Consider the following 27,615-nt stretch of genomic DNA (forward strand, 5'->3'; position numbering starts at 1 on the left):
GTATAATAGCTAATTTAAAATGCTTAAAAGCAGTAATAAATTTTTCTGTCTCATTTTTAGTTTGACTGCATTAATAGCTATTTTGGGCTAAGGACAAGTTTAATAATTTCACGTTCCTTTTGACTGCCTGGTAAATTACTTAATTGTAATGTAAGCTGGATCCCAGATACTCCAGTCATGTCAGTTGCTATTTCTTTTTCACTCTTATATTGCAGTCATGATTTATTCAAAACATATGATGTGTACAGTCTTTGATCCTCCTTGAAGACAAGTTTTAGACAAATAGAGAAAAAGTGATTTATAATCACTGCCTAACAAATAGCCAACATTTGTAACATTGAATGTTGCTTAGATGTTGACCATAACATTCAGACAGTCTAAATATCTGATTTTTTAAAACTTCTGTATAAAAACTATTAATTAGAACTTTATTTCATTGTAAGTATACAATGCAAAAACATTATTCTGTGTTTGAATTGTTAACAACAATAAATAACTTATAAAACAAGTATAATAGAATTATACCTGACTGCCATTCTTCATTAAGTACACTTTCACTGCTGGGGTTATTTTCGTCTCCTTCATCCAGCTCTGTACCATTTGTTATGCATTCGATGACATTGGCCTTTAAAGTAGACTCCTCCTCTTCACTGAATTCCTCACTAGGCTGCTCACTAAGCAATTGTTCCATTGAGGCCCGGAGTGCCTGCAAATCTGTATCTGCCTCCCCAAACATACTAAAAGAAAGTGTTATAAAGTTTATATAATTAATACTTTACAGGACAAACTCTGTAAGAAGAGCTCATTCCTTTTGTTAAGCCAACAAACTGGAAAGCCAATGTAGATGGAGGGAAAAGAGGGGAAAAAACCCCCCAAAAAACCAACAACAAAAAAAGAGGCAAATATTTGTGTCCTCCGTCCAACATGATTACAGCACTGATACCATGATATCATGCAAGGCACAGGGAATAAAAATTCGCTGAACAGATAGCGGACCATTTCATAAAATGATGATGCTAGGTCCTCAATTCAACTTTATTAGTAAGATAATTTCAAAATCTTTGTATTCATGCACTATTATAGACCCCTGGCAACTATACCATTCCCAATCCAGATAAAAATGTGTCTGGAGCAAAAGAGATCTAGATCTCATCAGATGATTTTATCCCTCAGACTACCCAAGCTGCAGGCAATAATCAAGAGCCAGGGTCAGATTTTGAAGCCCCTGAAAGAATTTGGGGGACTTAAAGGACATCCCAATACAACAGTAGAGAAGATAGATGAGCAAGATTCCCAGAACATATGAAGAAAGGAAATATTCAAGAAATCTTTATTTCTAGAAGAGCGATAGCCATCAACTTTGATCTGCTTCAGCAGAATGCAAGGTGCAGAAGCCAGACAGAATAGCATCTTGGATGGAATTTGGAAAGGAAATTCAAACATTGTAAGCAGTACATCCCATTAGCTTCTCAATTCTCTGGAACAAGACTCAAAGTAAATGGTGATTCAATACAGGATTTTTAAAACTTGGGTAAAAACCCCATGCTGGTATACTGTGTATAATTGTTAGTGTCTAACCAAAAATATTCTTGATCTAAGATGCCTATTGAAATACTTGATAAACTTGATACACTCACATATCCTCAGAATCAGAGGGTCCTTCTTTGGCTTGCTCATCTTCTGTATCATCTATTTCAAGATTATGTTGATGCTGCACATCTGCTACACTGGGGACATCAACTAAAGTTCTGTACAGTTTGTAAAGATCTGGGAGCGAACATGTTCTCAACATCTGCAAAGGCAATAGAAAGCCTGTTTGGTAACAATACTAAGGACAGTCTGAGGTTACAAAATACTTTAAAATGAGATTTTTTTTGTCCTTTTTCATTTGAAAGTCAAAATAACCGTGTCCAGCACAGATACTCTAATTGTTTAAAGTTTGACATCTTGAATTTTGCCTCTTAGCTAAAAGGAAAGCATTCCTTCTGCCTTTACAGCTTACAGTGATTGAAAAGCTTTAAGAACATCAACTGACATATAGATCCTGGTTTTGTGCAGATTTGTTCATTACCTTGATGGCTATCTAAAGAAAAGGAACGTTGCAGTAGAGAAATAAAATATACTTATATATATGTAATTGTTCACAACGTATGTATGTCTATCACACCTTAGAACCATTTTAAGTAGCTGACAAAGGAATATTTTTTAAAATTACATTTTATTATTTCTCTAGGTTGGTCACTGAAAACAGTAACTTCTGTTTATGGTATGTTTCAAGGCAGTTCCATAGTATTAGAAAGAAGTTCATTACAAGAAGTATTAGAAAGAAGTTCAAATTACAACAGTAATTTGTTGCAATGGAAATAAAGCAACATGGAAACAAAGTAACTGTTTGCTCAGCCATCTACCAGATCTCTCTTTTAAGAAGTCTAAGAACCCCCTAAAATTACTAAATGTTCACCATAGTATTAATAAACAAAAGGAACAAGACCTAATCTGCACTAAGAAGTTTTACCAGTAAGCCTCACCTTCCTTCAGCGTAACTCTGAATACATGCACGTTCAGTGTTTGCTCCTAATGAAAACTTCTGAATTTTAATAAAAAAAAAAAAGTTCCTCAGCTGCAATTTATACCAGCACAGTGTATTCATATGCATGCTCAAATATCAAATCTCTGTCAGCACACGGCCAGAATATTATTGCCATCAAAGGAATAAACGCACCCTTTTTGACCACTACTACCAAAGTGAAGGAACAATTAGAAGACTGAGTACCCCATATTTTGAAAAATGCTTCTTTTCCTATTAGCCTACTTCTGTTAGCATACAGACCTGCATACAGATAGGACACTAACTCTGTCTGCCCTGCTCCCTGCTAAAGGTTTCCTTAGTTTCTAGGTAAGAGCTGCAGCAGAGGTATATGGGAAATTCCAGAAAGTTACATTTGCAGATGCTGCAAAGAAGTACTGAACGTCCTCTTATTGCAACCAAATGAGGAAAGGGAATTTGTTGTTACTGCTGCAGCAGACTTAATGAAAGAGAGCAACAACACATCTGTCGCTTTTCTGCAAGCTCTCTGCTATTATGTAGAGCTCATCCGATACTGCATTAACAATTCTGTGACAAACACTTATGGCCAAAATGCACACCAAATATGCAGTAACAAGTGACATACTGAAGCCATTCATATTGATACACTGAAGAACTTCATTATAAAGCATATCCATTACTTCCTAAATCTGATAAGGGTACAAAGAATGTTCATCTTGCCCCTACTCACAAGTTAGCTTTTATGTAATCATTGTCCAACTGCCAGATAAACAGCTTCATAAACTAGGGAAGTTAGTGATAGACTAACTCTTGAGGAATCAAAATTAGAGTCATAAATCCATTTATGTGAATATATGGATCTGTGAAAACAGATGCAAGCTTGTCAAGAAGCCTCATCTTCCCACAGATGCAAATAGCACTATCCCTGACACTATGCTTCCTAGCAATGCATCAACAAATAGATATTATTCAATATTCAATTATTCATCAATACTGCAACTTCTTTCATGCACTCACAAAAAAAAGGCTGGGAGTCAAAAGAAGAAACATTCTTCCTTATCTGGCATTCCACTACCTAGGAAATCCTTTACTACACATTGACTGAATGCAGTGCAGGTGTGCAAGTTTCCAGAGAACCCTTGCCACCATTGTTTCTCCAAAAAGCAGCTACTCTTTTACGCACTTTCCACTTTAGAACCCAGGCAAGTGTTGCACGTAATTTAAGAAGTCTGTTTCATCTACTAGTTCCATAACTATTATTAAAATATTTTAAATTCATATCAAAACAAAGTTCCACCATCCTATGCTCATTTTACAGACTGTAAGCTGCCACTCAACCCTATGCAGCTGGTCAGTAAATGCCTTCAAGCAAGCAGTTAGTTCCATTCACTCTTCTTCAGTCTTCCTGCTTCACAGCCAGAACCTGTGCTAGCTGGTTAAATCCTACAGGAAAAAAACCCAGTCACTTGGTTGCCAGAAATGGCAAGATACCTTTTGCTGATCTGTTCAGTATTTATATTTATGATGGCAAGGTAGTGATAAGTCTGAAAAACTGCAGAAAAGGGAGAAAGCAGATAGGGGAAGTTAGGAATTTCCTTATGAACTCCCTCAGTTATGTCTCAGAGAAGCGGTGGCATTCCTCCACAAACACCCAGACATAGAATGCTGAATGGTGAAACCAGAGACTCTCACTGCTGCGCAAGTCCTGCTGATACAGTGAACACAGTGCAGTCATACTGCAGGGCAGACACGGCTAGACAAATACAAACACCTGCTGAAACAGTTGTGCCATCTGTTCTGGCCTCATTCAGCCTCAGTAAGAAAACAGAATAATATCACTATAGAAAAACAAGTATTCCTTTTTAGTTTTTTAAACTTGCCTTTGGGTCGTTTGCATCAAAAAGCCCTGTAGAAAGTCCAATCAACAATGAACTTTTGCCTTTATTTTTCGCTGGTGATATGGAACGTGAACGAGGTACAAAAGGCTCTTCCTGTGATGACTGAGCTGACAGAACTGGTGAGGCTGTTGGTACAGCTGTGGGCTGTATTACCCTCTGAAATAAGGGTTCAGGTTGCAGAGAGTCACTGGAACAAGTTTCTGATGTGTTAAAAAAAAAGTCTGTTACAAATGTAAATAGATTAAAAACCCCAAGCTCTTAAGCAAAAGGTAACTAAAGTGAATAACTAATTTCTGTTGTAAAATTAAAGGGGAAAATAGATAGCACTGTAAAAGTATTAAAATCTCTTTGGATTATTTAAGTAAATACATTATAATGAGAAATTCTCCCATTTTAACTTTTTGAGAACATACAGCCCTCAGCTATTGCCTGTTCTCTTCTCATGCCTTCTAGTTCCTCATTATCTAGTCCATGCCTGAAATTATGGTGTCATCCATTTTCATCTGTTGCTTCTTCCCTTATACTAGCTTTCTTCAAAGCTACCTCAACATAATTCACCCAAACACTGGACCCCCCCCCCCCCCAGTTTGCATAAGCCACCCATAAATAGATGCAATAGTATCACCAATGATACTTGACAGTATTGACAATGTATTTTCTATTCCACTGTAAAACATGCAGACCTTCTGAAGTTACTTCAAAGACTTCCAAGAGCAAGAAACTCTTCTATGCAATAAAGATAAAAGATTATCATTAGCAGCTGCTTAAAACATTTTATTATCGAAGCTGCAGCTCAATATTAATTTGAGATGTCTATAAACAAAGCAACACTTTTATTAAGTAAACAATCAGATTTTATAATGTTTTAAATAATCGTTTTAAAAGGTTGTAACATTCAGAAACTTGATATTCGCTTTTAAGTATCAGTGTGGGCCACTGCCCTGTTCACCTCTACATAGCATAGCTTTGTTGTTAAATGTTTTCTTCCAAAGTGGCAAAAGTAACACCCACAATTTGTCTTCCTAATCCATCAGAAATTTGCTTTTTAGAAGTATGAACTAAAAAAGAAAGTGAAAATAGAAAACCTGCTCTTTTGGGGTTAGTGAAGAAGTAAGAAGGGATGGTTCAAGTACTCCATACTGCCAGCTACAACAAACAAGAGACTTTGACTGACCTTCTGGAGCTTCCTTTTGTGGTGGCACCTTGTCAAGTGCTAGTTTCTCAGAAGCTGCCTCATTTCTTCTGTCATGTTGTGCCCTATTATAAAATACCACATCCAGGGGAAACACCATGCAAAAATAGTCATTAGTCTACTGAAAAAGTCACTAAGTGCAGTAAAACTAACACGGCAGACAAGGAATGAAGCTTTAGCTAAGCTTAACATTTTAACTGATGTATCTAAATCCTACTCAGTTAAAGCTAGTTGTTTGAACTGGAGAGAGAGGGATCAGAAGAAGAGAGTACTTACCTATCCTCCTTCTCTTTTACCCACACTTCATTAACAGTGATGGGAAATTCCTTACTCTGGTGCTTTTTATCTTCTGTTTCTTCCAACATCTCTGCTTCCAAATCATCAGGTTCTAAAATTAATAAAGTCATATACCTCATTAAAAATGAATCCCAACCAAACAAAAAGACAGGACAGTCTATACATCTTAAGATTACACTTAAATCCTTCAGCTTTAGTAATTTTCTGCATTTTGCAGAACCAACTGAAGTTTTGTAACCCCAGCACTAAAAGTTTTTTTCTGATACAAGAAAAGTATCTTAAAGTTCCAACAAATTGTGTGTTCTAAAAACCTCAGTAATATTCCCCCACGTCAGCAGGGTGCTGGCATCATATAGAGGAAAAGATTCCAGCACAATTTATGGAGAGAAACAAATAAAAAAACCCCCAACAACAGCAGCAAAAAGTCTGAAGCACTTTAGAATTCCATTTGTATTCTAGAGTTTTTCATAAGCAAACAAAAAAGGTTTCTGGAGATTTACAAAATACATTAGTGATTCAAATTACAACACAGGCATAGAAAGCACTTGGTCCTACCTAAAAGGTGTTAATAAAAAACTGCGCATTACTTATGGGAAGATATAAAAGTATACAGGATCGTTACTTCCCTCATTGAATTGGAAAACAGATTGTAATTGGAATTACTAATGAAATGACTTACCATTCAGCATAGTAGGCTTGCTCTGCACCTGGGTAAGTCCAGCTCTTTGAGATTCTTCTGGTACAGTCATGTCAGACTCTGTGACACCAACTGGTACTGAAGACTGAGCTCCAACAGTAGGAAAAGCTTTCACTTCCTTCTCCTCTGATGAGGACCGATGATCTCCTTCAAGAAGTTCTGCAGTACCTAACACAAAATTATTCTATTATTTAAACAGTGCTTTAACACAGTTTGATAATAAACTACAATGTGACTACAAGGTAAGTCTAGAATTTTTGTTTCTTTAAAGGAAAACAGAATAGAAAAGTTTGCATGCTGTTATTATAACTATTATGAAGAGGAAATCTAGAAATATTAAAATTTGAATTTGACTTGCTATATTATTATTAGTACAAGTTTATACTTGGAATAAACATAAGTCCTTTTGTCCTTGGAAAGGACAAAAAGCAGGAGTTGACCAGAAAAAAAAAATCTACTGCTAACAAGAAGGTTATAGCACCTATCTAATACAATATTCAGTTGATGACATCCTTTTAAAAAACAGACTTGTTTCTATCAGTAAGCTAAGTCCAGGACTTTTCAACAAAATGAAGATCCTTCCCTTTCAGCACGTCCTTCTTACTTTCTTACCACTTCAATGAGTTTGAAAAATGTTGGTGTCTTCCAGTACCAGCTTGTGCTGACATTTAGAACTGAGGCAACACCCAGAAGTAGAAAATAAGAGTGATGATAAAATATGCTTCTATAGCTTCAAAATTGTTCCAAATAGACAAACTGGCAATCTGGCACTTCCTACACCAGCTATGCTTACCATTTATTACATCTAGTTCCTCAAGTAAGTCGGTTTGCAGCTGCAACTCTGCTTCTCCTAGGATCTTCAGGACTGAATCAGTAGGGCTTTTGCCCCAGACTTTCCTGTGGGGTTCACCAATATCTAACCTAATTACTTCCCCCAGAGTTTGACCTGTTGGGATACAAACATAAATATAGAAACTTTCAGAAATTAGAAACTTTTGTTCACTTTATCTATAATAAACAAACAACCTCCACAAAACTAAAAACTACAAAGTCAGAACTCATGTCACCTCACCCCAAGTCAGACAACCTAAACACTGTGCTCAAAAGCCTAGCGTTTTTCTTCTGCCAGTTCTATTTGATGACAGGAGTTACTCAATGCCAGTTAGCATCTGCAACTTAATAGCAGCAGCAGATCTTTTCAGCAATTCAGGCACTCCAAAAGAAAACAGTATGAAAAATGTTTAAAACTGGCATGAGACGGTCTTAGCTTTACCTGAAATGGGAAACTATAAAGTCTCTTGTCCTGCTATCCTTTGACATATGTTTCTGTTATTTCTCCCGCCAAGGAAAACAGAGGATAAAAGCAACAAGGAAGAATAGAGCAAAAGAAGTTTCTTGATCTTCTAACATCCTAGCCATGTAAAACTACTAAGCTATGAAGTAAGTCTGTCACATTCTCAACGATTATTTACTTCTACAGTGTGAAACAGACCCTTAATAAGACACTGAAACCAGGAAAAAGGTCTTCTGCCCAAAAGACCAGAGAAGGCAGATAGAAAATTTGCAAAGACAGGCTTGATTTAAAAAAAGAAGAAAAGCTAAGAAGGGCACAATAAAAGTAACAGATCTGAGTTTTTATTGTTCAGTTTTTCTTGTTCCACTTATAACATAAAAGGGTTTTGATGTTAAATAAGAAACTTTCATGTATCTTAAGTGCTTTTTATTCCTTCTGTCAAATTAGTGCCTTTTTAAAAGACACAAAGACAGCTTGAAGAAAGTAACCATGCATTTAATTAGGTAACTATTTGTTGAAATTAGGAAATTATTTGTTGAATCTTCTGCAGGCCATTTAATTACTCAGCCTGTGCCTTAATCCTTATCCAAGGGAGTACATAACCACCTGTTTTTTTAGAAGCAGATGACATGCAACTGATAACAAGACAATAATAATAATAAAGAGTACTTGCTTTAAAAAAACCAGACACTACACATGGTAAACTGATTTACTAATATCATGGTGACAAAAAAAAGTACTTACGGTCTGTTCCAGAGAGAGAATCTTCCATTGATAACTGAGCTAGAGGAACTACCAACTCAGATGCCCCAGATTCCCATTTTTTGCGATCTCCTAGAAGTGGATGGTCACCTTCGTGTTGTTCCTTACCATCTTCAGACCCAGCTGATTCAGAGATATTTTTACACTCCTTTTTCCCTTTCTCATCTTCTTGAGCTTTAAGATTTTGATTTAATCTTCTCAGTATTTCTCGTTTATTCTGAAATAAGGGCCAACATATATCACTTAAAATAGTACCTTTCTTAAAAGAAAACTAAATGAAACTGAATACAATTTGACATACTTGCGTTGCAAAATCTGGCTTTTTTATTTCCTCCTCAGCTTCCTGGATAGCAGTTACATTTTCATCCTTTAAGTCGGAGAAGCATGAAATACAATGTAGAAGAAAAAAAAAAACTTGAGAATATTAACAGATATAATAGCGAAAAGTCACCTCTAAAACCTTTTCATTGACAACTGCAGATAGACTGAAACAGAACATATGATACTTCTGGTTTTGTGGGGCTTCCCAAAGACAGAATTTCAAGGGCAGCTTCTGTCTTTGAACTGTTCACTATCTGAAAGTGGTGAGCAAATGAATCAGACTCAGTTTAAGCAGACAAGTGAAAATTCAGACCATGAAACATGTAGAGATAAAGCTAGATATGACCTCTACAGCAAAACGCCACCAAATTCCAATGCTAGAAATGAGTAATTCTATAAAAGAACAAAAAAAGTGGCAAGGACAGAGTCAAGGAGAACCCATAAAGAAGAGCAGAATAGAGAAGAGACAGCTTTAGTGATATGTAAAATAATCAAACTAAAAATTGAAGGCAAAAATGTAGAACTTAGAACCTTTGCGTACAAGGCTTGTCTTCTCCGATTCCAATTGCTCTGTGTGCTAATTTTTAGTCAGTTATAGTCACCATCCTGCATTACTATAAGACAAACTATCCACATGGAAAAAATGTGCTAATGATTTAAGTATTTGTCAAAACACGATTTGTTTATTTTCCCAGCTATCAACTGACATCTTTCAGTGTATTACATTTTATATACACTATTTAGCCCTAAGTTTCACTATATTCCCATAGTCATAGCCTTCAGGGCTGTATACAGTATGTAATCCCACACTACACTGAAATCTAGAAACAGCTTAGGTAAAACCACAGAAGTTAGCATCCAAATTAACACAGATTGTGTTAAAAACCTCAAATTGTACAACGATACACTTGTATGCTCAGTTTCACAATTGTTACTTAAATCAAATGGTGGTAGTTGAGGTAAATGTGTAAGCACTTACAATATCAGGACCCAAGATCACAGAAAATAGAAATTAGGAAGCCTCTAATACTGTTTTAGACAAGAAGAAGAGACAAAACTACCAGATTAAGTCTCTTAAACTTTATACTCTCTGTTATATTCAGCACATACTTTCAAACTCACTGAAAACAAGAATTAATATAAAATAGTCCTATCATTCAAAATTTATATTCTCACTTCCACCAGGTTACAAGCTCCACCTTGATCAAAACTGAAATTGCAGCCTAGAGTTCATCATAAACCATTTTGTTCAAAACTGACTGAATTTGAGTTTCAGTGTACAGATGTATTTCAACAGCTTCCAAGTTTTGGTTTCTTCTTACATTTTTATTTCTTTTTTATTTTCCTTTCCCTAATTAGAAGCAACAAGTATCCTTAATGATTTTTTTCTACTTAATCTACACATTCTTCTAAAATTTCTTTTTCAAATCAGTTTGGTTTTGGTTTGGGGGGGTGGGGTGGGGGGAGGGGTTCCCATTAATTTTACCCTTTTAGTAAAAGTACCTACCACACCCACTTCCTTCAAAGCAGAAGTCATGGAGATGACTGGTGTACCAGGTTTCACTGGAACTTGTGGCTTAGGAAGAGCTGCTCCAAGCTCTTCTAGCCCATGCACAGGACTCTGTTCTGTAGCTCCCACATTAGGATCCTTTACCCCTTTCGCTATCAGCTGTATAGATTGAATTAAAAAAAATGTAAATCAACAAATTAACTTTGAGACTTTGCACACTAAACACAGTATTATCAAATAGGCTCATGTAAACCTTAGAAAAGGACAATAACACCACACGTTTTCATACAAAAGACAACTACCAACTGCACATGTGAACTATTTTCAGTTTACCGGCTTCACAACATCCTGCTTTTTGTAGCAAACTATTACTAGTTGGACTTGTCACTCCACAGCACACAGAAGCAAAAGAAGATTAAGTACACTTTGATAAGTTACAGATCTTTAATGAAATATTGAGGTGATCCTAATGATTCTTGGGTTTGATGTTCTTAAATTCTTGAACTAAATTCTTCATTCAAGTATACCTAAGATGAGGCTTCTAATGAGGGAATTCTGACTGACAGATGCCCTCCTCAGTTGCAGAAAACTAATTAAGCTTGAAAAATCACAGTATAGAATTTTAGTTATACAAAGATACGGCACTACATACTTTGACTGTGTGTAACAGATTTATTTTCTTACGTGTTCTTCCCAGGCTCTTTTCTCTCTTTCATATGCTTCCTTTCTCTTTCGCTCTAACTGTTCTTTCAGAACTGCAGCTCGAGCATTTGCTTGGGCCTATAGTAAACAAACAAAGCAAAAAAAGACCAACTTAAAAATCATAAAAAGCATTAGTACCCCATTCCATTGAACATTTTAAAAAGAAACATGCCTGAATTACTTCATTGTCCCTTCTCTCACTTATTACTGTATAGACTGTGAAGGGAGGACTCCACTGACAATCAAAATCACCACACAAGTATAATAACTGGTCTTCTATGTTGAAAATAATGGCAACTCCTCAAAATTTAATTACAGTTCTTGATTTGCATGGTTATATTTTTAGTGTACATAGTAACCTTAAACAGCGTAACGTAAAATTAGAATCTCTACTTAAAATTAGTTTTGAAGCCAAATGCATTAATCACAAAATATTAAATATCTGGTTTAAACTTTACAAACTTACTCAACATAAACACAAAAAGTTTCAGTTGCTGTTTTACCTCTAGTTTTAAGGCTAGGCATAAGGTTAGCTTGTTTTTACGCTGCTCTTTGCAGATGATGGGGAAAAAAAAAATCATAGAATAGATAGAGTAATACTTTCTATGTATCGTATGGTAGAAATAGTTATTGATACAAGAACACTGCATGGAATAAAGTTCCAATCAAACACTGGATTTCTGTGAAACACATTTGCTTTAAATGTACTTCATCACAGGGGTATATAGCTCACCTTCCAATCCACACATAGCCCCTGTCAGCACATGTAAGGAGTTTTGCCTTCCTTTATTCTTTTAACTAAAATAAAGCTGCTGTTATTTAAGGTACATCTTCCTTTCGCTTCCAGTATCAAGATGCTATTTTAGTTATACCAAATTGCCTTTAGGACTAAAGCTAGCGTAGAGATAAATCTCAAAGGCAGGGATAGGAAAAATCCTTGACTTGCCACGCTATGCCAGAGCATATTTTAAAATTACTTGTATAAAAAAGTCAAACAGAGTTGTTACCTCAATACAGTTAAAATAAAAACCTCTGTATTGGGTTTGTGTGGCAAAGTTTTGGTAGCGGGGCGGGGTTACAGGCATGGCTTCAGTGAGAAGCTGCTGGAAGCTTCCCCTGTGTCTGACAGAGCCAATACCAGCTGGCTCCAAGACGGACCCACTGCCAGCCAAGGCTGAGCCCATCAGCGATAGTGGTAGCGCCTCTGTGATAACGTATTTAAGAAGGAAAAAAGTTGTGCGGCACACAGAAACGGCAGCCGTAGAGAGGAGTGAGAACATGTAAGAGAAACAACCCTGCAGACACCAAGGTCAGTGAAGAAGGAGAGGGAGGAGATGCTCCAGGCGCCGGAGCAGAGATTCCCCTGCAGCCCGTGGGGAAGACCATGGTGAGGCAGGCTGTCCCCCTGCAGCCCATGGAGGTCCACGGTGGAGCAGTTATCCACCTGCAGCCTGGGGAGGACCCCATGCCGGAGCAGACGGGTGCCTGAAGGAGGCTGTGACCCCGTGGGAAGCCCACGCTGGAGCAGGTTCCTGGCAGGACCTGTGGATCTGTGGAGAGAGGAGCCCATGGAGCAGGTTTTCTGGCAGGACTTGTGACCCCGTGGGGGACCCTCACTGGACCAGTGTGCTCCTGAAGGACTGCACACCATGGAAGGGACCCACGCTGGAGCAGTTTGTGAAGAACTGCAGCCCGTGGGAAAGACCCACGTTGGAGAATTTCATGGAGGACTATCTCCCGTGGGAGGGACCCCACGCTGGAGCAGGGGGAGAGTGTGAGGAGTCCTGCCCCTGAGGAGGATGAAGCAGCAGAGATAACGTGTGATTAACTGAGCACAACCCCCATTCCCCGTTCCCCTGTGCCGCTGGGGGGGATAGGTAGAGAATCCACAGTGAAGTTGTGCCTGGGAAGAAAGGAGGGGGAAGAAAGGAAGGGTGGAGGGAAGGTGTTTTGAGATTTGGTTTTATTTCTCATTACCCTACTCTGGTTGATTGGTAATAAATTGAGTTAATTTTCCCCAAGTTGAGCCTGTTTTGCCTGTGACAGTAATTGGTGAGTTGATCTCTCCTGTCCCTATCTCGACCCGTGAGCCCTTTGTTGTATTCTCTCTCCCCTGTCCAGCTGAGGAGGGGGAGTGATAGAACAGCTTTGGTGGGCACCTGGCATCCAGCCAGGGTCACCCCGCCACAACCTCTTGTAGTGGATGTATGAACAAACTATTGATAACAAAACAAAACGTAAGATACTCCATGAGATATGAAACAAATCTGAAAACAGTACGTTACATCCCCTCCCTCTCCACAATTACCTTCTGTGCTTCTATCTTTTTGCGTTTCAGTTCTGCTTCCTCACTTGATTCTTGTCGATCAGAACTGGCAGCTTCATTCTGCAAAGTAAGAGTCCTTAGAGAATTATCACTAATTCACGTATGTAAAAGCTGAGTGATGTAGGTGACTACTTGGATCATTTAGACTGACTGTATGACTAACATGGGTCATAATTTCACTAGGTAGCTCCCCACTCAAATGTAAAGTCTACTTGGACGGAACTTAATCTTTGAGATTTGTGGGGGTTTTTGTTTGATTTTGGGGAGGTTTTTCAGTTTTAAAAGATATGAAGCTTTTACAAGCCAGGAACAAAGTAATGTGCCTACTGTTGCAAGGGAAGTGACCTAATGATGCTGAGCTCTCACCTGCCACCCCTCATCACTGTTGCATGCTCTGCAGGTAAAGCATACAAGAAAGGTTTGATGCTCTAGAATTCCAGTCTCTTCCACTGTATGTGCTCCAAAGAAGGTGGAATGGGTGGGGAGGAAACGGTAACAAGTAAGAATATATAAGGTCTACCTCCGAAATCTCTGTTTTCAATCTCTCTTACTTCTTTCCATAGCCTCTGTATATTCCTGTTTAGAGAACAGACTGAGAGCTATGCAAAAAGGTTCTGACAGGAGCCTTTTATTGTTCATAACCAACTTGTGCAGACCTTTTATTTAAAATAAATGATTTAGAAGGCCTGTTTAGTAGGCTTCTTACAGTATAAGAAAAAGACTATTATTAGAAATAATTTGGGAAAACACAATCAAGAATTTTAGGTAATCTTTTTAAGTGAAAATAAAAAAAAGGTCATGCCCACCTTGGCTCCAGTCAACTAACAGGAAAAAAAGATGACTGGAAAGAACACTGAAGATAGAAAAACTTCAGAAAAATAATTTGGCACTCTTCATAGGCAAAGGAATGAATACATATATTCATCTATTCATCTATCTATTGTATATAAAATAGGATACTATGCAGTAGTGATAGATATAAAATTGTTAATCAACATAAGGAAATAGACATATCTGAGAGATTTGGTCTGAGATGGTGTTCCTCTAGAAGTGAACCTCCATACGAAAGTCTGCATCCGCAGGTCACCAAGAAAAAAAACTCTTAAACGTGGTCTCTGAATTCTGAAAATTAGTTTAAGCCTACTTCCTGGAAAGATATTAATCTCTTCTCTGTTCCTTTGTAGGTGGCATACCTTCTGGGACATACAACACTACCCCAGGTAAAGTACAGACACTGGGAAAGGAAGATAGTTTCCTGATACGCCTAATAACCTATACAGAGAGTTAATGTCATGGTCACAGTAACAGTACTTTTGTTTGATTTTACTAGCACAAGCAGCCTTGGCCTCCAGAAAAAAGGTTTCTGGAGAGTACCTTTATTTCTGCAGTTAACCATACTGCAGGTAGAGTGTGGGTCCTCCTAATTTTGAGAAGTGTTGCAGCTGCTCAGTGAAAAAACTGAAAGAAATGGCGCAGTACAGCAATGGCTCTATACTGGTAACATTTTAGCACTGTCCTCAGTGTTCTAAGGGTACTCAGGAGACACAGTGGGATTTCATAGGGCTGTATATGGAGATAACTAGTCCCACTGCAGCAGTTTTGAAGCTTGTCCAAAACAGCAGAGGAGACAGAGTTATGAGTGAAATTAGCACCAAATGCAATTAAGATAGAATGGGCTTATGGTGCATCAGTTTAGCATTTTATGTGTCAGTGCTAGTGATAAACTTCACTGACCAGCCTCTACAGTAACTTCATACAAGACCTTGATATTCCTCATGCTCTTTAAGACAAACTTAAAAGAACAGCCCATGTTGGTCCTATGCCAGACTTAGCCACTAGCACATCTTATAAAGTTTGCATAGTCTTCTCAGGTAGAAACATACATAACTTTTGCCCTGGATCATTCATGTTAGATTTAAAGGGCATGGGTTCCTCTTCAATGCACTAAAGAAGTTTTGCACCTCAATCAAGGGATTGAATTTGGCTCTGCTGCGTCTCGCCAGTGAGATGCAATCAAGGTTAAAGAAAATTAAAAAAAAACAATTCAAAAGAAGTCACTAATACAGAGAAAAAATTAGAATATTTTAGCATTAAAAAAACCAACCACCCAAACCTACAGCAATATGGAATACTTTAGCTGGGACAGTGGTCCAAAGAAACTGAATGGTACTGGGCATACTCTTGCCTTTATGTCCACTCACTATACATAATATGCACGAAAGCACTTAATATGGGTGCTTAAACGGAGGGGTGGGACAGGAACGTTTCTATAGTTTTAAATCACAAAGTACAATGTGAATACATAAGCAGGTAAACACTTGAGGAAACCCAAACACTCTATTAAGACAAGTGGACAGGAAGGGAAAGAACAAACAGGAGTACAAGATCACACAGGAGGTTAATGAAAAAATGGAAACAAACTCCAGACCGTATTTACTACATAGATTGCCTCTCAAATGAAACTTTTTTTAAGCAAGTAAATGGATTGTTTCCAAGGGTGCCTTGGACTATTCATTTGACACCTTAAGATGTGTTCGTTCTGAATCTACTTTATGAACATATTATTTTGGTTTTGTTGTATTACGAACATATTTTGGTGTTCTGGTTTCAGCTGGGACAGAGTTAATTTTCTTTCTAGTAGCTAGTATAGCGTTATGTTTTGGATTTAGTATGAGAAGAATGTTGATACACACTGATGCTTTCAGTTGTTGCTGAGTAGTGTTTAGACTAAGTCAAGGACTTTTCAGCTTCTCATTCATGCCCAGCCAGCAAGAAGGCTGGAGGGGCACAAGAAGTTGGGGGGGGGACACAGCCAGGGCAGCTGACCCAAAGAGGCCAAAGGAGTATTCCATATCATGTGACATCATGCCCAGTATATAAACTGGGGGGAGTTGGCCAGGGGGGTGGATCGCTGCTTGGGAACTAACTGGGCATCAGTCAGCAAGTAGTGAGCAATTGCACTGTGCATCACTTGTTTTGTATATTCCAACTCTTTCAGTATTATTATTGTAATATTATTATTATCATCATCATTATTATTATTTTCTTCCCTTCTGTCCTATTAAATGGTCTTTATCTCAACCCATGAGTTGTACATTTTTTTCCCCTATTCTCTCCCCCATCCCACTGGGTGGGGAGCAAGTGGCTGCATGGTGCTTAGTTGCTGGCTAGGGTTAAACCACAACATTTGGAAAAGTGATGTTTGAAAAAAGCGTATTGATTACATTGAGCTAATGCCAGGAATTTCTAACTTTCATACGCACCTACAGACCTACAGAATGTATGAAAATAATCGCTTTGCACATATTCTATGTGAGTGTTGTCAAAAAGTGACTGCTGGAGAAGTTTCTATTAACTAAAGCAAATAAACATGCTAGTGCTTGATGAGAAATTTACATGTCAAGTTCAGATGTGACCTTACGTTGTCTTGTTTTTAAAAGATTGTTAGTTTACAGGCACTGAAGCTGCACCCCCAGCACTGAAACAACAAACAGATTTTGCATATTCTGGAAGAAGAGATGGAAGTACACTAACTGTGGAACAGAGTTAAATGTCAAAAATGTATGTCTATAAAACTGCCTATGAGAAAAGTCTTCCCGCAGGGATAAAAGAATACATCCCACAGCCAACTTCCGTAAGTATTTAAGACTATTTTTCAAACCAACCTTCTCTCCACGAAGTTTTGCTCTAATCTGTTGACGTTCATTAAAGTTTTGTAGCCGGATCTGTCTTAATCTTGCCAAATATTCCTAAGGCAAAGTAAGGAAATAAGTTTCAGTTATACTGAAACTGTCTCTAGTATGGTTAATTTAAAATACGTAAGAATCCACAAAAAAAATAAGATGGGTGAAAAAAACCCTCCACACTTACTATCACCATATTAGCATTTACTAATCTCCAGAAAAACTCTCATCTAATGAAAATAAAGACAACTGGAGCGCATGTTTCCCAGTATTAACCTATCATTACATTTTATATCATTGAAGGCTAGGAGTGGTTATATTCATCACCACAGAATTAAGATATACAGAGTCATATCTATATGTATGCACATTCAAGAACCATTCTGAGACAGACTGATGTAGACAACTATTATTTTGATTATTAAAAAAACCAAACCAAAACAAACGAATCACAACAAACACACCCAAACTCTAGAACTTTGTACAGTAAATTATTTCCTAGGAATTTATAAAGTCCTTTTATTTTGTTCCACAGATGAACCATGCAGGGAAACTAGGCACAATCAAGGTCAAAATAGTGCTATTTGTGTGATGAGCAAAGTGGCAAACATGCGGCAAGCATACCTCTTCCTCCTTGTTTCTGGATTTCTTTCCTCTTGCAGAAATGGGCCTGCTTCCATAGGTATCTGCCACGTTTTGCAGTGTACCCTGTTTGCCATTTAATGGTATCAAATTTAAGGTGGCTGGGGCAGTAAAATTATCTGCTTTATCCAATAAGTGTTCACTTATAAGAAACCAAATCCATCAATGATCTGCAGTTGTTCTGAAGTTAACCGATAACCCCTTTTCACTTATACAAAACATAACGACAGTAGTAACTAAAGATCCTGAGTAGCCAAAGAGCAACACTAGAGTTTTAGGAATATAGTTGCGTTCTCCCTGAAATTCTTATCTTCTCCTGCTATGTTAGAAAGCCTAAGTTCTGATGCGCGTGAGTTTTTTCTACATCTGGATTATATACAAATTGTGGCACAGAGTTGGCATTTCTGCCATTGTTGAGCCAAGACTAAAATAAAAAGTGGAATCTTTATGTTCTTAGATTAAGCTTTTTCCACAATGACGACTTTTTAAAAAATATACTACAAGTAGCAAACTCAAAAACCTATTAAAATACTTAAATATACATATTACATCTAACAAGCTGTGTTAAATGGCTAATGCATTTGCATTCACAGCATATACTCTTGGTTAACGTGATGTACTCAGTGTCCTGTCACCAAAAGGATTCAACCTTTAAGGAAGTCCAATACAAAACAGTACAAGAATCATTTAACTCCAGGTTTCCTGCTTGGATTAAAATGCAAAATATTTAAATTATTTTGTTCATGATATACGATAAGCCTCTGCTGAACAGGTTAAAAATAACTTGATTTGTTAACTCAACATACAATAAAGACAGTAAACATACATGTGATAGTTACATGGACCTTCTGCCTTATAAAATACTAGGGCTTGAGCTTTCTCAAGCTTGAGTGTAGAGAACCATCGGTAAAGTAAATACTCCAGTTAAAGTTCTTGATAGGGATGACTAAATCCAAATATTCTGGCTAAATCTCTCAGATTGAGCAAAAAATCAGTAACTCAAGGAAACAGCACATTTCTGCACTTCTGTGGTTTAGTGACTGGGGGATCAGAGAACAAATTAGAAGAACCATCCTGCAGATAAGTACACGTACATTCATGAGGACTGCATGAATGCTCAAGCCGAAGCCAGAATTAATTCATACAAAATGGAAAGGAGTATTTTCCATATTCACCTTTTCAGAAAATTGGTTTTATTTTCAACTTCTTTATGCATGTTCCTGAGCTTTACAAAAGCTAACTGGCACTATTCAAGTCATCTCACTGTTCTTCATTCTAGCATTTAAGTTAGTTTACATATTTTCATCAAACTGATGGAGATTTATATCACTGCTCTTAAACAAGAAAGAAACTGGAAGCAAGATTTTTGAGAACTGATTTTCTTTCTGTAGATTGTTAACTTTTACTCATCTGCCTCCATTAAAATTTTCAAAGACCAGGACTCAATGTTTTGCAATGCCACACAGCTACAGTGAAGTAGCAAATTAGGTCAGCAGCTGTCTTAAAGAAGAGATGACTGGAAGTATCATCAACTCAACTACCAAGTCAAACTTTAGACCATCACCTGAAAATTAAAATGACAGCAACTATATTTAACAGGAGCTAGTTAAATTAGTGTGAGTCATTTGACTTACAAGTCTTTATATGACAAAGAGTTGCAAATTAGATGATGATTCCTACTGATTTCTCCTCTCAGATCATCACGGTCTGGACAATAGTCCCATCCCTATATGAGCACTCCTGCCAGCTAGTCAAATTATTTTCCTGCATGAATAGAAGGAAGCTGCTGAGAACTTCTGCTATCAATGGCAAATGACAGTACATGAATTTGGAACCCTGGCTTCAAGTTATAAGTCTCAAACATCTGGAAGTTACTTTTACAACTGTTCCGTAACCTCCCTGTTTTATTAAGGCAGCCAGTTAAGAATAAAACATTTGGGCTCAGTTGAACACATTAGAGAAACACTAACCTGAATACTTGGGTATCTTGCATTACTTGATCTCATAACTTTATAGTAATACCAACAAAGTCAAAACCAAAATGGAAGCAGGTACTACTGAGGACTTGTCTAAGAAGAGGCAGTCTTAACAAGATTGTTTTAAAAAACAGAACCATAATTTTAAAGTGGAAGACTCATGCTTTAAAACATATACACTAATCTAAGGATACTTCACCATCAAAGCAGTGAATCAAAGTATCTAAGAATTGCTTACTGTAAGTGAAATAATCCCTGAAACAAAGACCTGACTGTAAATCATGATCTGATAATCAGATATAACTCAGGAGATGCTTCTGTAAATCTGCAGTTGGTCTCATCTCACTGCAATGCCAGCATGGTCAGTTTAATTTCAGCAGCTGACAGTGATATTGGGACTTGGTTGTGTATGAATAGTGTGGAGAACCACTCAAAAAGCAAAACTCTCCACATTATGAAAACACATAGTTCAATCACACAAAGTCCTAGTGCAATTGAATAATTTCCAAGATATCTTTACTGTAAAACAAACTTCCTAAAGGAATACTGAATTTAGAACTGCAAGCATAAAAAACAAAGAACATTTTGTGACACTGTCCACTAGTTGATCTCTAGAGAGTAAAGGTTTTACAAACATTAAACTTGACAGAGATAGACGTCTTTATAATACCTTCTCAATAAGCAGAATGTGGTTTTGTAGAACACACTACTGTATCTGATCATTAGCTGTATCTGTTTAATCAAACTTCATTTTAGGTTCAAGCTACTGAATAATACATAAAGTTTAATTTTAACCAAAACTTTAAAGCTATGAACAGGAAAAAAGTGTCAATGAATGTTCTAAAATTCATAATATCAAGTTAGACACATGCAAAAAAAGTTATTGTCCTTCGTTAATAAATTTACAGTCATGAGAAACATATTGCACAATTCTGTTACATTTTAATATAAACAGTGACAAAATGCAAAAAACCTACCTCCCATTCTCTTTTTTTTTTTTTTAAATAGTTAAGGAAAATATTTAGCCAGCATTTCATGGTTATGATGCTACTTCAAAGATTCATAAAGCATGCTGAAACAGTAATATACATAGGAAGACCAGATTCCATACCATGTGTCCCTCAGCTCGGGCTTTGTTTTCCATGGCTTCTCTCTTTCGTTGCCAGAATTCTTCAACTTGCTTTGCTCTATCTGCAGCTATCCATCCTTTTTGCCTGAGTAATTGCAACACATAGCAAGATGAAAGTCTCTGAAATACGACACTCAGAACCCCCCCCTGCATTTATTCTAACTAGGACACACACAAAAAAAGTAACTTTCTATGAGCAAGGCATCTTCAAAAAATGCCTTCCATCAGCCAAAATACAAGTCAGACTTCCACGAAACGAAGGAAAATAGGCTTAACTAAGTTAAAAGAACAATTTAAAAAAAACCCCACCACCCAACAAAAACAAAACACCATGTTGTCCTTCCAGATCCTGGTCATCAAAACAAAAATGAACATCAAAACACAATCTTAATGTGATTATTTCTGAAAATGTCTCAACTTGTTTCATTATTGCCATCATTTGTGAAAAAGACGACTCCTTCAAGGTTTCCCTTCAGAGATGAGCAAGAACTCATCTCATGAGCCAGTCACTAAAGTCAATACTGCAGCAGTCTTTCAAGACTATGTTTGGAGTAAGAGATTGTACCACTTAGATAATTAGTACAGTGTTAGTATTCTCAGAGTGTTCTGGCAACTCCTTTTGGGGGATCTTGGGGAATTTTTGTTTGTTTTTCAAGGGACTGTGAAGGAATTTTCCTACCTTAGAATTAGCCAGAACAAGATGGTTTTTTCACATGTTCCACCCCAGGTCAGGGACCTGTTTGGGTAGACATGAAGGCTATGTTCAAGTTACCATAACTGAGTATCTGGCAAGTCTCCTAGTACATACATATGATCACTTTGTAGAGGAACCAGTTTCTGACAAACTGGTTAGAAGTGGACTCAGAAGCAGCTCTCTATTAAAAAAAAAAAACGAAAACAAAACAGTGAGAAATGGTGTAAGATATTCTAACAAATGGTAGAATGAGGAGGCAATCCCCTTTCCAGGGTTCCCCTAGCCTCATTTGACTGAGGACTATTGGGGGTCCAGCAACAGGCAGGAAGAAATTGGAATAAGCTGATAGCAGTAACTCATCAGGCTGAGACAGTTAAAGAAAGAATCATTTCACAATACAAGAGCTATTGCTAGTAATTCATAAACGAATTAGCACACTAAACATCCTTGCATCTTGTTTTTTCTCTCCCCTCATCCCCCACCCCCAAGCAACAAGGAAATGAAATATTTCCATATGCTACAATTCATTAAGAGGAAGACTGAGATAAAACTACTGTGATACAATAAAACAAACACCATAGCTGCTCTGAAAAGGCAAGACAATCCATGTAGGTGTTACTGGTAAAGAAAGAAACACTTGATAATCTTTGTATACACATATTTGACTCACTACAAGATTTTTACTGTAACTGTTTATTACATATGAACTCAACTGGTGGATAGTGAAATATGTCCAAACCTGTGTCATATAGCTGAAGTTTAGCTTACAGCATTGGAGGAGAGGTGCTTCCCAAGCAAAAAAACGCCAAACCTGTTTGTCTCAAACCAAATTCACAGGAAAAACCTATTTCAACTAAATTTTATGAAAATGGTTTTCCCTACTCTAAAGCCAAGTGACTCATTTTGCTAAAACATTTCAACTGATTACTTCTGGGCTGCACTTCTGTCCAAGAGACAATTTTTAAGGATTGTTGAAGTTGAATATACTTAGCTTCATGTTAGTTGTGGTAGTGTAATCAAAAAGATTGCAACTTGAGGATTTCTCAACTTCTTTAATATACATTCTAAATTACCTGTCCTTAAGAAAGTTCCCATTATTTAAATTCTTTGTTTGAGCTAAACATCTGAACACTTATCTTTATATTTCACCTCCAGCTGAAAGAATAAAGTGCAGGAGAGAAATACTGCTAGGCTAGCTATGATAATAAAATTGCTTCTAGATAATGAAGTACAAATACCTACTACATTTTAAATGCTAAGAAACAGCACCTCAATTTAAGGCTAAAGGTAATCCAGTTTATAAATAGAAAAAAAAGTCTCTACCTATTTTGAAACTTCTGCACAGTATTTTCACTGAATGCTTCCAAGTTCATGTATTTGAGAAATACTGAACCAGCTTCTCTTCATGATCTCGTTATTCATAATTTGCAGCCCTCTACTATAGTTCCTTTCAATTTTAACACATTTAAAACACTTTATGCAGGTGTTGCCTATTATCATTTAATATTGTCAAATGTGCGAGGCAGTGTTTCCTAATCTAGGCAAGATTTGGGGATTGTGGAACTTTGTGCAATGCATTGAGAATAAATAGAGGAGGATGGAAGTACACATGTACATCAGCTGGAAAATACACTGTCCACTACTTGGTTGTACCAGGAGGAATTTTAATTAGCTCACAACAGCCCAAATTACTATAAAGAAAATAAAATATACCTTGTAGCTTGCAAAATTGTAACATCAGTGTTAAACGTGTTATGTTATTGCTGCAGATTTTAAAATAGAAAAAAATCTACAAAGGCAAAATATATCATATTAAAACATAAAACTGAAAAAAATTAGTTTAGACAATGTTTTCTTTGGCCACTTCCTTTTTCTCACATTAGCTCCATTTATTTCTTCCTCCATGGGACACATCATTGGATCTGCAGAAGTTTAAGTAATACATGAGAAAATTTGTCCCTCTATGAAAGTTAGTTAGCAACGCTCACATACTAAACTTCTAGGAAAAAAGCTATTTTCCCATTTACTGCTCACAAGTGTGGGCACAGTTCTCTGGGCAATACTAACAGATCTGAAGGACAGCAAAGTAGCTTTGAAGAAGCTACTTGAAAGAGTAACACAAAACAAAACAAAAAAAATCAGTACTTGTTTACAATCCTTTTACATATAAAATACTTAGTTTATATTAATTGAAAAGAATAAGCATCACTGAATTAGAAGTTGTACACCATTATAACACCTGACATTCACATCTCGACAAAGAAAGCTCCTACAAGTTTTCCACTGATCAATAAACAGGAGCTGACAATTCTGGGAGCATTCTAGACACTCTCCTGTGCTATAGAGTCAAAGACTTAGATGTAGAGAAGGCAGTCAGAATGACATGACAGGAGAAGTAAGCATCTTCGCAGGTAACACAAAAAGTGGAACTATGAAAAAAGCAAAGAAGGAGGCTTATAACGTTATCTGCAACTGCATTAGGCCAAGAATTTTGGCTGAAATCTAGTTTAGTTACAGTTGTTAGTAATCCATTTTTTCCACTATTGGGGAAGCCAAGGTTTCCATTGGTTCTAAAAGAATTGTGGTCTGCAAAGGACTAACGCACAAACAGATAGCACAGTACCAATGGATAAAAGTGGTTTTGAGACATATCCAACTACTAAATAAAACAAGACACAGAACAAGAATCTAACATGTAGGGACAGATTTATGGATTATCATAGTCCAACCTGTTTGCATTGACTTGTTTAGACACCTCCTTCAATCTTTTCATTTTTTTCCTAACTGCACCAGCATCAGGTAAATGGTGATGACCTGCAGGCCCCTTAGGAACTCCTGGACGTATTCCAGGTGGAATTCCTCTGTAGATAAATATGTACAGCAACTTTCATTACTTTCATCTAAAGCAGACCACATGCAACTTCTAATGGAAGGTAGCCATACCTTTCAACAACTTCTCGGCCTTGTACTTTCGCCCTCAATTTGGCTTCCCTCTCTTCAGCTACTCTAATGTTTTCCTTTTGCTGTTGCATCTGGTCAAAAATAGCATGATAGTGTTCATATTGTCCTCTGGAAGGCACGGGAAAAGGACCAACACCACCTCCACCGCCATAATATGGTGCCTGGAAATCAGAAGAGGTAGGGTGGAAATCTCAAATACTGATTTTAACAAGCCCTTCCAATTTTCACCTCTTCAGCAGAATAAAAGCATTAATATCTCCTGCAACAATTCTGAATTGGTCCTAGTTTTATTCCTGGCATGCCCCTATTTTAATGAACTACAAGATAGATAAATTAAAAACTTATTTTTTTGTTAGCACTTCAGAATAACACACCATTTTACCTCCCTCTGACAATAATCTAGTTATACATGAGGCATCTGTCACACATTTTGGAAGTTATTGGTAACAAATCCATTGAAGCGTAATTGGAGATAGTTGTTCTACACAGCAAAAAAATCAAAGTTTTAGCACAAAAACTAGAAGTGATACACTACTAACTGAAGTACTAATGAGTGTTTTGTAGCCAAACAGCCATTTTTTCATGAAGTTGGAAACAGTTAAACACACTTCTAAGGTTAGTGAATGGTATTAAGTGCAGATTTATCTGAGATTCCCCATTGTTACCAATCTATAGTTTGGTTTCATCACAAGAATTGAGATGCTTCCCTACTAAAGCTCAGATCAGGGGAACATCTACCACAAGCTACTGCTTTATGCGAATTATCTCCGTCATTCTCAAAGAATTAGAATTCCTACAGAACCTTCATGTGAAAATAATAAAAAAAAAATGTTGCAAGCAGCTGTGTACAGTAGTAGCCAAGGATGGATGCAGAAAATGTGAAACTGGCAAAATAAGGTTAAGGTTGTCAGCACATGCATAAACATTCCCATTACACCTGGGGGAAGCAGTCAAATAGCCCATGGTAGTGCATCTATGGAATTTGTTTTTACAATAGTGTCAATGGTCCTTTCAGAGCAGTCTTAAGTATTTTAAAGAAATTCAAATAGGTGAGTGCAGATGTGGCAGGTTTAAGATTGCCTCCCTAGAAGTTCTTGAACAGATTGTATTTGACAATGGAATTTAACTCACATTCTGAGTTTCAGTTGCTCAACACCCATCAATAGCTCCCCATAATCCATATGATAAAATACTGAAAGATTTATCCAGGCATTCAAATAAATATGCAGGTATGCTGTTCATCCAAATAAAAATAATTTACTATACAAGTCTATAGTTTCTACAAATAGAAGGAAAAGTCTTGCTTTAGACACTATTCAAGGTTTCACCTACAGAGCTCAGTTTTCAAAAGGATTATCTAGAGAAATAGTATGATCAATCACTAGGCAAATACTATGAAGCAGGTGCTCATCAATAGTCTGCAGAACAGTTACAGCCCCTGCTAGAACCACAAACCCAAAGCCAAATCCTTGCCACCTCTGTCCCTACTTTCCCTCAGAAACAGGTGCTAGCAACCAACCCAAAAAGACAACAGGAGGAGAAAATCATGCAGTGCATGACCCTGCTCTGCCTTCATAAGAGGCTATATGGCTTGCATTACTGGAAAGCTTGAACAATGCTATTCAACAGCATCGTCAGGGAGCTGCTGGATACACTGTTTTCATGTTGGAGAAAGCAAAAGGATAATTAAGTCAAGAATACTATAATAGTATATGGAAACCTGGAGCGATGATTACCTAGCAGCCTGCAGTAAGATCTGTACTAAACTATCCAATTTGGAGAAGACATTTCAATGAATTTTAAAGCATGTCTGCCATGACATTTTACACCAGTGACACTTAGTGAAAAGATACACAGCCACTGAACCTCAGTTTCCCTAGATGACTGAGAATACTGATAATGATGCAGCTGTAGCTACAACGGAACACTTTACACATTTGCAGTGTCTAAGGACCTTGCAATAAAACTCTTAAAGTTAATCAGAAACATGATAGTTTTCAGGAACATACATAGCTCTCATCTAAATGTGATGATGCTGATATATTGTGTTGTATGGAAGCTTGTACTGGTGTCTGCCAGTTTCATCTTAGAGAGAGAAGAACAGCATAGGAACCAAATGATGTTTTTTGACCTTTCCATTAAATCAGCACCTAGTAGTTTTTAAAGTCTGGTATGCTTAAGTTTGCTTTTATATTTAAGCTTTACTTATATGATGTGTGGCACATATCCAAAGATGATGTCTATTTTGAAATAATACATATTTAATAAGCAGCTACTGAAACCTGGTCAAGTGCTTGTGTATTCCTCATATTCTTGTACAAGGAACAGGAAATAAAACCTTTATTCATTTTGACTCTACTGCTCCATCAGAGCTTGTTTACAAAAACCCTACTAAACATGTTTAGGCCAAGTATTTTTGTAAGACTCACTACCACCACAACAAATAGCTGTGTTTTAATCCATTTTCTACTATGAGACAGATTTACACCACAGCAATACTGAACTTCCTGCACTGGCTCTGTCTGATGAAAGTACCCAGACCTTTATATTCAACTAACTTCATGAGACTACTTCCCAGAACAGTTATGTTTCCATGAAACTATGACACACACAAACAGGCAAAAAGAAACTGTCATAGGAATCAGATAAAATTATATAATTAAATTATGTAAGACGTGAATGGCTAAAGAGTTTACTGCTTTCAGAAAAAAAAAAAATTAGATTTACTCAAGATTTTTTACCCCCCTCCTGAACAACTTTTCAGTATATATAAACATTTATGTTGCTAAGTAACAAAGAGAACTTAGAAGCAGGTGTTTAATACTGGGGAAGAAGACCATTATGATGAGAACCTGGAAAAAGATTTCAACAAAAGAGTTCAAGAACAAACTTGAATGTAAAAGAAGCTGTCCATGCATAGATTCAGCACAGGAAAAGCAGCAAAAGCAGGAGTGGAAAAAAGAAAGTGGCACATGAAAACCAT

General features: G+C 37.1%; 1 protein-coding gene across 14 annotated transcripts in view; it reads right to left on the minus strand.

Moving 5' to 3' along the window:
- Positions 1–27,615, minus strand: part of NEK1 (NIMA related kinase 1) — a 53,140-nt gene that overhangs the window by 6,380 nt on the left and 19,145 nt on the right. For 6 of the 14 annotated variants that reach the window (XM_052778892.1, XM_052778883.1, XM_052778933.1 and 3 more), the window contains 17 exons: positions 24,615–24,793; positions 24,401–24,532; positions 20,960–21,062; positions 17,855–17,938; positions 17,213–17,296; positions 13,530–13,607; positions 11,204–11,299; positions 10,517–10,678; positions 8,990–9,055; positions 8,671–8,905; positions 7,426–7,578; positions 6,615–6,800; positions 5,915–6,026; positions 5,621–5,703; positions 4,429–4,646; positions 1,638–1,792; positions 526–737 (listed from right to left, as the gene is read on the minus strand). In XM_052778892.1, the coding sequence (XP_052634852.1) occupies positions 526–737; positions 1,638–1,792; positions 4,429–4,646; positions 5,621–5,703; positions 5,915–6,026; positions 6,615–6,800; positions 7,426–7,578; positions 8,671–8,905; positions 8,990–9,055; positions 10,517–10,678; positions 11,204–11,299; positions 13,530–13,607; positions 17,213–17,296; positions 17,855–17,938; positions 20,960–21,062; positions 24,401–24,532; positions 24,615–24,793 (2,338 nt within the window). Of the gene's footprint in view, positions 1–525; positions 738–1,637; positions 1,793–4,428; positions 4,647–5,620; positions 5,704–5,914; positions 6,027–6,614; positions 6,801–7,425; positions 7,579–8,670; positions 8,906–8,989; positions 9,056–10,516; positions 10,679–11,203; positions 11,300–13,528; positions 13,608–17,212; positions 17,297–17,854; positions 17,939–20,959; positions 21,063–23,306; positions 23,594–24,400; positions 24,533–24,614; positions 24,794–27,615 lie in introns of those variants that run through there. The other 8 variants (XM_052778941.1, XM_052778928.1, XM_052778955.1 and 5 more) reach the window with 6 other exon arrangements.

This window comes from Harpia harpyja, chromosome 2, assembly GCF_026419915.1.
Source record: "Harpia harpyja isolate bHarHar1 chromosome 2, bHarHar1 primary haplotype, whole genome shotgun sequence".
Taxonomy (NCBI): domain Eukaryota; kingdom Metazoa; phylum Chordata; class Aves; order Accipitriformes; family Accipitridae; genus Harpia; species Harpia harpyja.